The sequence below is a fragment of the Molossus molossus genome, unplaced genomic scaffold, assembly GCF_014108415.1.
Source record: "Molossus molossus isolate mMolMol1 unplaced genomic scaffold, mMolMol1.p scaffold_m16_p_2, whole genome shotgun sequence".
In the NCBI taxonomy this organism is placed as follows: Eukaryota; Metazoa; Chordata; class Mammalia; order Chiroptera; family Molossidae; genus Molossus; species Molossus molossus.
In genome coordinates, this window is record NW_023425355.1 from 1870374 (window position 1) to 1881546 (window position 11173).

The following is an 11173-nucleotide window of genomic DNA, read 5'->3' on the forward strand; positions in this document are numbered from 1 at the left end:
ATGTCTCTCTCTCTCTCTCTCTCTTTCTCTCTTCCCCTTCCTTCCTCCCTTCCACTCTCTTTAAAAATTAATGGAAAAAAATATCCTTGGGTGATGATTAACAACAACAAAACAGTAAGACAGTTTTAGAAAAAGGTAGAACACATCGCCTTAAATGTAACTGAAATCTGATTCTCACTTGAGGACCCAAACCTATGCATGAATAGTTCATTTCTAGAAAAGCCAAGGATACCACTAGTCTCCCAAAAGTTCTAAACATAAGCCCTGGCCAGCGTTGCACAGTGGTTAGAGCGTCGGCCCATGCACCAATGGGTTGCAGGTTCGATTCCCAGTCAAGGGCATGTACCTGGGTTGCAGGTTCGATCCCCAGCCCCAGTCAACTGGTGCGGGAGGCAACCAATGGATGTTTTCTGTCTCTATCCCTCCTCCTCCTCCTCCCCCTTCCACTCTAAAAAAAAAAAAAAACAGGCCCTGGCCGGTTTGGCTCAGCGGTTAGAGTGTCAGCCTGTGGTCCAGAGACACACGGGTTCGGTTCCCACTAAGGGCATGTACCTCGGTTGCAGTTTGTCCCCGGCCCTGGTTGGGTCATGCGGGTGGCAACCACTCGATGTGTCCCTTTCACATCAATGTTTCTCTCTCTCTCTCTCTCTCTCTCTCTCTCTCTCTCTCTCTCTCTCCTCTCTCCCTCCCACTCTATCTAAACAAAGAATGGAAAAATGTCCTCAGGTGAGGATGAAAAAAAGAAAAAAAAATCAATGGAAAGAAAATATCCTCAGGTGAGGATTAACAAAATAAGAAAAGCTCAAAACCTAAGACATCAATTCTGCTTCATTTATCAAGTCAAAACAGTATCTGCTAAGAGAACATTTCTCAAGCCTAGCCAGTTCTATCCATTCCCAGGTTAATACCTTTCATGCAAACCTTCATGCAATCCACTAATGTTTCTGGAACTGCAGGGAGAAGAAATTAATAGAACCCTTCCCCTGGAGGGGACTGCAATCTACGTGGAAAAACGAGCCTCGCATATATTAAACGCCCACACGGCAGTGAAGAATTTTACAGAAGTAAATGAACTCAAATAAGAAATTTAAACCCGGCCAATGTGGCTCAGTGGACTGAGCGTCATCCCATGCACCAAGAGGTCACCGGCTGGATTCCCAGTCACGGCACATGCCCAGGTTTCAGGCTCAATCCCCAGTGGGGTTGTGCAAGGGGCAGCCGATCAATGATGTTTTACCTCTCTACCTCTTCTTTCCTCTCTCTCTAAAATCAATGTTAAAAACAAACAAATAAATAAATAATAAAATCAATGTTAAAAGAACATATTTTTTAAAAAACTACCAAAAATAAACAGTTTTAAGCTGGGCCTTAAAGCATGAGTAGGACTTTAATGGACAAAGGAGGAGGGCACTGTAGACAAGGGAAAGTCATATTAATCAAAGTAAGAAGCTGGAAATTAGTAAGAATTAGAATTCCCTGCATATCCACCCCTCCTGAGATAACATCTATTCCCTGCACTTTCTCTCAAATTCAATTTCAACTCCTCAGCCTCTCTACTCTTTGGGAATCTTCCAGTGGATGCTCTACCCCACTGCTTCTTGTCACTATTTGACTCAGCACTTCAGCCAAGGAAGTCGACATGCTGTTTACCTTCCTACAGAACGCTTCGGTTCCAAGCACCCACTCCAGAAAATCTTCTCATTAATACTCTCTAACGATGATCACCCAAGGAGTTTTCACCTTTCATTTCTCTCGGGCCAGATCCTGTCTCATTTTCCCCCCAACACAGCTCCCCAATTTCTAACAAAGCATTGTTCACACAATAAGCAAATATTTATTTATTAAATGTATTGGGGTGACACTGATTAATAGGCTCATATATGTTTCAGGTGTGGATTTCTATGCTACAACACCTGTATATTGTACTGCGTGCCCACCACCAAAGTCAAATCATCTTCCATCACCATATCCTAGGCCCCCAGCCCCTTCCCTCCGGCAACCACCACACTGCTGTTAAATGTGACGCTGGCGTGGCAAATTTAAACAGCAGAGCAGAGAGGAATCGAAATAGTTTCCTACAGTATAGCTAGCGACAGTAACAATGAACACGACAGGAACAATTACCGTGCTAGTAACACGTGCTGGTCAGGATGCCATAGCTCTCAGTGCTGTGCATTTACAAGCAAATCAGAAACAAGGGTTCATGCCCTGGCCAGTGTGGCTCAGCGGTTGGAGCGTCGGCCTGTGGTTCAGAGAGACCCGGGTTCGGTTCCCGCTAAGGGCGTGTGCCTCGGTTGCAGTTTGTCCCCAGCCCTGGTTGGGTCGTGCGGGTGGCAGCCACTCAATGTGTCCCTTTCACATAGATGTTTCTTTCTCTCTCTCTTCCTCTCTCTCCCTCCCACTCTATCTGAACAAGGAGTGGAAAAATATCTTTGAGTGAGGATAAAAAATAAAAAAAAAGAAACAAGGGTTCAACAAGAGCTCCTTAGAGCGACTCGGGACTACAGATAGCCACGTTACAAAGGACAATTTCATACATGATTCCTAAGAGGGATGGCCAGGTATAGGCAGCTCTAATCGTGTGAAAAATCACCAGCTACAATAGCACCTTCAAATACAGTCGACTAAAAGGAGAATGAAATTATTAAATTGGCCAGCATTACAAGAGACAATTCGGAATGTAAAAGCATGAAACAGCTGTCTTAAAAGTAATTTCCATAACCAAATCACAGACTAACTTCTGAATGGACATACCATTCACTTAAAAAGGTAAACAGTGCTGAGAACAGGTTACCAAGAGCACTGCCTTAGCATCTTCCTTTCTCACAGCTGCAACACCGAACAACCTGAGTTTCGTCAGATACTTTTCAGAGGGTGCCAGGCCCATCTAGGGTCCAGGCCAACGACACACTGCCGGCAAGGGCACAAGTCAGCAACAGGCTCCCGCTTCTGTCAGGGCTGAACTGACAAAGGCATTTGGTGGTAAGTCTAGTTAAGACTTGGTATCTTGAAATACACTAAAACATGATCACCGCGGTATATTTCGGTGAAATCAAGGCAGCTGGCACAATTCCTTTTCCATTCTCACTGGTGAAGACAGAGGAAGACAGGAGCACTTTCCGCGAGGAGAAACAGAACCAGATGGGCAGGCGCTGCACGCTGCCTGGCCCAGGGGGAGTCGCTGCCTGGCCCAGGGGGTCGGGACTACCTTCCGCCTCTGGGAGGGCCCAGGGATAAGCTGCCTGCTAACAGGTCACAGACTGGGAAGCCTGGCTCTGTCTCCCACTTCAGCCCGCCCTCCTCCCCGCCCTCCAGTCTGGTATACTGTGAGCAGCGACTGGTAACTGGAAATCCAAGCCGAGGGGATCAAAGTTCAAGATGTTGGGAGCCACAGCCCTGTACGAGGGCACGAGTGAGCTTATACTCAATAAACAAGTGAAGGGTGAAACCAGCCCTGATTAATAAAGGGAAAGAACTGGACCGTGACAGCCAGGTGCACTAGTGAGCCCCCAGCTCCAGCAAGAAAGGGCCTAAGCCCACACGACGGGGTTCTCTCAAACTTCTTGTGGGTAACCAGCTGGGCAGTACTGCAATAAAAACCACCAAGTTTGGGGGGGAGGGGCTGAGAGTTTTTGTACATGTCAAAGGCAGATACAAAGAAAATGTGAATTGTCCGTTTTAAAAATGTACAAAACGCACTCAAATTTACCGATATATGCATGGAGTATCTCTGAAAGAATACATGAAAATTTGGTTTCGTTGGCCACCTCCAAGGGTAGGCTGGGAGACTTCTCACTGTATCCACACATAAAGCAAGGAATTGAAAAAATTTGAATTTTACACTCTCAAGATTAACTGAAAAAACAACTGTTAATAGATGTCATGAGAAAAAAAGTGAGTTCAGATCTTTGTGCAAACTACTAAATCAAGCTTCACTTTTCTAACCTGTAGAACAGGGATGAAGGGGGAGCAGGACATAATCAACGGTTTTCAAACTGCTCACGTGGGCCCTGGCCGGTTTGGCTCAGCGGTTAGAGCGTCGGCCCGCAGATCAGAGTCCTGGGTTCGGTTCCCGTGAGGGGCACAGACCTTGGTTGCGGTTCGGCCCTGGGTGGCAACCAGTCACTGTGTCTCTCTCGCTTCGATGTCTCTCTTCCTCCCTCTCCCCGTCCCACTCTATCTGAAGATGAATGCAAAAATGTCCTCGGGTGAGGATAAAAAACAAACAAACAAACAAACAAACAAACACTGAGCCTTGAGGGGTGCGTGCCCTCTGGGCACATCGTCCCCTTTCCCTTTCATTTCTTCTCTCTTGAATGTTTGCTTTCAAGATCTTCAGGCTCAGGTTTTAATATCCTCTTCACCATTCCTAGCTATGTGCTCCCCACAAAATTACATAGTCCGAGTCTGATTTCTTTTTATTGGTAAAACTGAAAATAATCCCACCTATTCTGAACGCTCATTGTGAGCACTGAGACCCACGCCTGACGTCTGACACACTGGCAGTGTCTTGAGCAGAGAAGACCCGCAATGAATGACAGTTGTAATCGTTCATTATAACCCGCTTCCAGGGTTGCTGCAAAGCTACGCGTTGACAACGTAGCTTGGAAATGCATTCTTAAATGTTTCGGGATTCCTTCCACCCCTCTCTTTACCACGTACCTCTTCAGTTTCTATCGTCTACCCCTAGCTCCCTCAAAAGTTCAGAGGGCGAGTCTCACTCCTGTGTATCTTTCAAAAGAGTCCCTAACATGATGTGAATTTAATGTCTGCCAGCTGGGTCTCACCTGGTCCCCAGAAAACATCTGCAATTTTGACCAGAAAAAAATTAAGGACTATTCCAAAGCCTGGGGTGGATACTATCACTTTGACTCAACCACTTCAAATTATGTTGAAAGAAAAGAGAATACGATATTGAGGAACGAATTTTACAGCCTAGTTCTCGTGTCACTGATCAGTATGTTGGCCTCCTGTTGTACCTATTTTATAGTCCAGATTAAGGCCCTTCATCCACTAGTCCCTGAAAACCAATGACCTGTTGGTTGCAAACACCTAGCAGTGTATCCAAATTTAATCAAAACAGCCCAAAAACCAATGTCACATGTTCTGTACTGTTACAGGCATTATAAAAACAGACATCGTGCCCTGGCCAGTTTGGCTCAGCGGTTAGAGCGTCAGCCTGCGGTCCGGAGAGACCCGGGTTCTGTTCCCGCTAAGGGCATGTACTTCGGTTGCAGTTTGTCCCCGGCCCTGGTTGGTCGTGCGGGTGGCAGCCACTCGATGTGTCCCTTCACGTCGATGTTTCTCTCTCTCTCTCCCTTCCTCTCTCTCCCTCCCACTCTATCTGTACAAAAATGGAAAAATATCCTCGGGTGAGGATAAAAAAAAAAAAAAAAAAAAAAAAAAAAACAGACATCGTTTCAGGCAATAAGGACAATTTCATGCCTCTTAATATAACTTTCGAGATAAAACAAACTTTAAAAACCACGCTCCTGCAGACCTGGTCAAAGCAATTTCATCATTGTAAGCAGACAAACACTTCTAGGCGCTTCACCTGATTCCATGCAGAAATCTATTTCAGGGTCTGAAGTATCAAACCATGTTTCTTTTGGGGCTTTGGTGAAGGGAACATAACCATTAAAAGTGTACTCACAGGATTGTACTGAAGAGCAGAGACGTAAGCTTGGACTGCCCCTTCCATGTCACCTGCTGCCACCAATGCGGCTGCCAGGTTAATGTAACCATCGATGAAATCTGGCTTGAGACGCAATGCATGCCGGTAATGCTCAATCGCTTCCTGCAACTGTCCTCTTTCCTTGTACACGTTGCCCAGGTTTGAATAGGCTTCTGCCAGAAGGGGGTTCTGTTTAATTGCCAGAGTGCTAAAGTGAGCAGATCTGGAAAAGGCGAGAAGTGTTGACGCAGGGGTGTGCTGTTAGACAGAAGGTACGGCCCATACGCAACGCAAAACAGTTTCTGAAGACCCTGTGCTATGGCTGATCATGTAACAACAACAGTATCTTTTAACTGGTGCACAGGACAAATTTTGGAAATCCAAGTTGCCCAAAAGTACAGGTAGTCCAGCTCTCAAACCGGAATGCTGTTTTCCCTTATGAGATAAAATTCTTCCCGAGTCTCATTACCCAACTGCCACGTTGTGGGCCATGATTAAGGTCAATGAAAAGGCTGCGTGCAGGAGTCTCACTTTCCATTTGTGGATGAGACTTAATGTCGCATATCTTTAAATGTTTAAATAAACTGTCAGAATGACAAGTCCTTCAGAGAATAAGAACACAGTTGCTGCCCTGGCCAGCGCTGCTCAGTGGTTAGAGCGTCAGCTCTCGAACCGAAGGGTCGCAGGTTCGATTCCAGTCTGGGACACCTACCTGGGTTGCAGGTTCGCTCCCTGGCCCCAGTCGGGGTTGTGCAGGAGGCAACTAATCAATGTGTCTCTCTCACATCGATGTTCTTCTCTCCCTCTCTCCCTCCCACTCTATCCAAAAAAAAAAAAAAAAAAAACAACTGAAAAATATCCTCAGGTGAGGATTAACAGCAACAACAAGAATGCAGATTCTTTCCTTTTGATGACTTCAGCTGACTAGCTAAAGTGGAAGCATATTATAACTTAATGACAGTCGTTGCAACTAGAATCACACCCGCACCTCCTACCACAGCATATACACCACCATCTCTGAGGTACTCTGGCCCTCAAGATGTCACATCTTACAAAGGTGAGACTGGCTGGTCAGATGTACACTAAGAATACTTATTACCTGGACAGGGTTAAGAGAGCAGCAGACCTAGGTGGGAAAATCTAGACAAGGTCTCTGGTCATACTGCTCACATCACCACTGCCACAAGAGGACGGAGAGGAACTGGCAGCTGGACACGTCACAAGTGGACAAGGGAGCAGATGTGCACTGGTGGCTCAGTGGAAAGCCAGGATTGGAAACATTTCAAGTTCACACATTCAACATCATTTTGCAAGCTCAGCACGCGGAGGCAGCAATCAGCAGAAGGACCCCCCCATCTCCTACCTGTCCAGCCTGCGACACTGGAAGTGTATAGACGAAAGTAATAAAAGCACACCGGTATTGTCCGGCTCTTGTCTCCAGAGCTGCATGCAGTGCCTCTCGGCTGCCTCAAAATCTCCTGCCTGATATTCCCGATGTGCCAACTCAGCTAACCCTTGGAAGGAAAGCATACGTTTCGTTGGTTCTGGAGAATCATCAAAACATTTGAGGGAAGGAGGGGGGAAAACAAAAAGTTAGAAATGCAAACAAAAAAATGAAAAAATATGGTCTATTAAACTTAAAGATGAAAACGCTTGAAACTATGTAAAGCACTAGAGTGTTCTGCACATCACTGAGACCCCCGAGTTAACATCAGGTGCAGAATTGATCCATTAACTTTAGTTCCCAGACTAGACAGAAATATTTACTTCCAAGTAAGATTACAGTCACTTTAACTACAAATATTTTGTACTTTTCAGTTACAAAGCAGAGGTAGTACCTAAAGATTCACTGGACAGTAATTCTGTATACTTAACATACAGAAACAAAATATAAAACATGATTTGCAAGGTCCCAAAGGTTTAATCATGTCAGAATAATCTACTGGGAAACAATACTTTGTGCCATGTTTTACGTTGGATTTGGGAGGGGGGGTAGCATTAACAATCTATTTCTTAACATGGGTGGGGACACAAGATGTATTTTCAACTCAAAATTGTGCTATGTTTCTGTATACTCCACAACTGAATTTGTTTCCATTAAGGGCAATACCAGAAACAAGCATAAGGGAAAAAAACTAAAAGTCAAGGTGCTATTTTTACAACAGCTAATAAACAAGATGAATTCATCTGTCAAGAGCCAAAATATTTAAAGGGTCATCAAACATTTTAAGTAAAGACCCAAGATTATATTGCTCTTCTACCATCCCAAACTCACAATGAAACCAAACTAGCCGAATCCCACCCACGCTGGTTTAACAACACTGGCATTTTCCACTGAGCTCTGATACTGAAGGATTAAGACATTGCAAACAACCGTACATAATCAAGCAGTTACCTACGACTGCAATGATTGTTTAAAATAATGGGGAAACAAAATATAAAACCATTTGATAAAGTGCAACAGAATGAATAATAAATGAAAGCACTTTGCTGTGTCTAAGTGACTTAGCTCAGATACATCAAGATAAAGGGTACAGTTAAAGCCCACAGCTGGGTAAAAAAAAAAACAAAAAAAAAAACCCACCTAAGTCTCAACTTAATACTTTAACTTCAGCAATGACACATTGCTGGATTTTCACTAAATGGTTACAAGGGGAAACCACGTACAAATTACTTAAATTGTACCAAGGTCACAGTGACCAGCTCAAATTTGAGCCAAGCTCCCCAATCATGAGAGCTGGCAAGTGATCTGTATGCTCAGGAAAACAAAGTCAATTTCCTGAACTGAACAGCAGCTGACCGGTGACACAAGAGCAGAAAGACTTGCATCCAAATCTGGAGGTTATACAGTACCTCCAGCAGAAACTGGAAAATTACGTTTTAGACAAGCCTCTAGAACTTCTTAGCTCCTGGATTTTAGCACGTTCCACTGTCAACTTTTCAAAGCCCCTTATCTGACACTTGAAATGACAACTCCCTCAAGTAAAATAACACACGTTAGAAAGGGCAAGCTAGAACAAATCTTAAATCTTTTAAAAAAAAAAAAATCCCCGGGAGGGAGGGGAACACTGATGATTAATCCCACTACCTATAATCACGGATAAAATACGACTGAAGGTTCACCTACTCCTTCCTGCGCAATGTCCAAAAACAATGAATAGAAAAACCCTGAACAGATCTCAATGGAGAAACAGCAGCAGCAAAAAAGAACCTCATGGGAAACCTTAGAACTGCGGCCCAATCCCTCGCCCCCGCCCGCCCCAAACAGCCTCAATAGGGAAAGGCAGCTGAAGGACACTCCTATAATTTGGTTGTTTTCTTATTTTTAGGACCAAATGTTCTCGACTGAATTGTCTGAAAGGGCAACCGCCTTGCGCTTGTGCGGCCAACACTCCAGTTGCTTTACAAACTCTTCAAGCAGGAATGGAAACTTAAAAAAAAAAAAAAAATACACACCCTATGAATAAAGAGATCCCGGGCTTAAGAATGGGGATGGAAGATCCAGAGGCGGCGGCGGAGGAATACAAGGAGAAAGTCACACAAAGCGAGAATCCGGCCCGCGGGGTGGCCGACACCAAAGCACCAGCACCGGGGTGGTTTCACCCCAAGGGTAGGAAGTGGCCGAGGGCTGGCAACCTCCCGAAGGAAAGGGTGTGGTTCCCCGCGGGAGGGGAGGGCGGGCCGGTGGGAAACCCAGGCCGGAGCGGCTGGGGGAACGGGCCGCTGGCAGAGGAGCCCCTGGAAATTTCCAATCGAAACGGGGGCCGCTCAAGCGAGGGAGCCCAGCCCGGCGCTGCCCAGCGGGGTGCCGCTCCGGGTCCCCCTCCTGGAGGCTGACCGCGAGCACACCGAGGAGCTTTTGCTCATCCCTGGGTGATGCAAAGTGAGGCTATGATGACATCGGAATGGCACCCCCGCCCTAGATCGACAGGGCTCCAAATCGGGCTCCGGAGAAGGCGCAGGAGGGGCTGGAGGGGGACGGGGACGCGCAGGGCCGGTGAGCGGGGCTGGGGAAGAAAACGGGAGCGGACAGGGAAGCGACAGGGAGCCCCACGCATTCCATCCCGAGACATTCTAAGCGTGCACAGGTGACAGGGGCGTCCCGACACAGCGGGCAGCTAGGGCAACTGTGAGACTGAAAAACCAAGAAAGGCAGCAAAGAGCCGGGGAGCCAGAGGAAACGTGTGCGGAGCAGGCGACAGCGGAAAACCCGATCGGATGCCGGTAGACGACGGGAAGCTCAGCCAATGCCACTGATGTCATGGGGATGGCTAGAGGGAAGGTAGGGGACAATGAGAGGCCGAGGACGGCGCGAGACCCCAAAGGGGCGTCTGCCAAGGTGGAAGGGACACCGGTACCTGTGCTGTCGGCCACGTTGCCCACGGAAGACGCCATCTGGAGCTTCTGGAGGGAGAGCGAGGAGCGGGTGAGGGGGTCCCGCTGCGCCACCAAGACTCGCAAGACGTTTCGAGAGGTAGGACTGCGAGGGCAGCGGCCGGACCAGGGCCTGGGCGGGCTGGGGCGGCGGCAGCACGTACAGGCTTCCAACCTTAGGGGCTCTGGTTGGCCATCGACTCTCACGGTCTTGAAATGGCGGCGACGACTCCTCTACCGAAACAACACGGGCCGGAACTACTTTCTGTTACAATCAAGTGCCCGCGGAAGCAGCGGGCACGGCGCACCCCCAGGGCGACTGTCAGCGCGCGTAACCTTCCGCGCGGGGCCCATTGCGACAAACAGGGCTGCGTGGAGGGCGCGAGGAAACGACCCTGTCCACCCGGCTCGGGGCGAGGGCAGCGGCCAGGGCCCGAGTGGCCGAGGGGTTCGGTTTTGTTTGTGTTTTTATCGGGGAGGCGGAAGGCGAAAAAGAAATTCCCACACGTGACCGATACATTTCGGCCGGAGGGGTCCAGGCGATCACCTGGGCGGCCGCGCAGACAGCGACGGAAACGCCGAAGGCGGCCACGAAAGTTGGGTCAAGTCGGTGCCCACGAGCACGCGCCGTTGCAGCCCGGGGGGCCGGTTCTGGGCGAGTCCATGTAAATAACATGGTTACATCTCAAAGACTGAGCTGTGGGAAATGATGGGGGGAAAGGTTCCCATTGGCACACGGCTTAATTCTGACTTCAGCCATTGATTTAAGGACTTGCATTCAAAACACTGGTCCTTTCACAGGGCCAGACGAACCCCAGAGCTCAGGTTTTGGCCATTCAGCCCGAAACTTCAAAATCGTTGTGTTCAGATCGTTCTGCCCACAGGACGAAGGCAAAAGCTTCCTAACTCCCGGGCAGGCTGAGAATTTGCACTCCAAAGGCAGCCATAAAAATGTTAAGGGTGATTCACATTCGTCAAAACCCCTGACTTTTTTTTTTTTTTTTCTGAGTTGTGACTTCACTTCCATCTAATCGCTTTGCAAATTGTCCCAATCGGTGATTTCTTTTAGCTCCAGGCAGTGCAACAGTGATAACTGAATTCACTTGCGGTCTGCCCAAACCACGC

General features: G+C 47.5%; 1 protein-coding gene across 4 annotated transcripts in view; it reads right to left on the bottom strand.

The window, feature by feature from the left end:
* Positions 1-10278, bottom strand: part of OGT (O-linked N-acetylglucosamine (GlcNAc) transferase) — a 49673-nt gene extending 39395 nt beyond the window's left edge. Inside the window, exons 1-3 of one of the 4 annotated variants that reach the window (XM_036271709.1) lie at positions 10033-10278; positions 7038-7218; positions 5654-5897 (exon numbers count right to left, since the gene is read on the bottom strand). In XM_036271709.1, the coding sequence (XP_036127602.1) occupies positions 5654-5897; positions 7038-7218; positions 10033-10069 (462 nt within the window). In that variant the 5' untranslated portion in view covers positions 10070-10278. Of the gene's footprint in view, positions 1-5653; positions 5898-7037; positions 7219-9130; positions 9262-10032 lie in introns of those variants that run through there. The other 3 variants (XM_036271712.1, XM_036271711.1, XM_036271710.1) reach the window with 3 other exon arrangements.
* Positions 10279-11173: the final 895 nt, after the last annotated feature.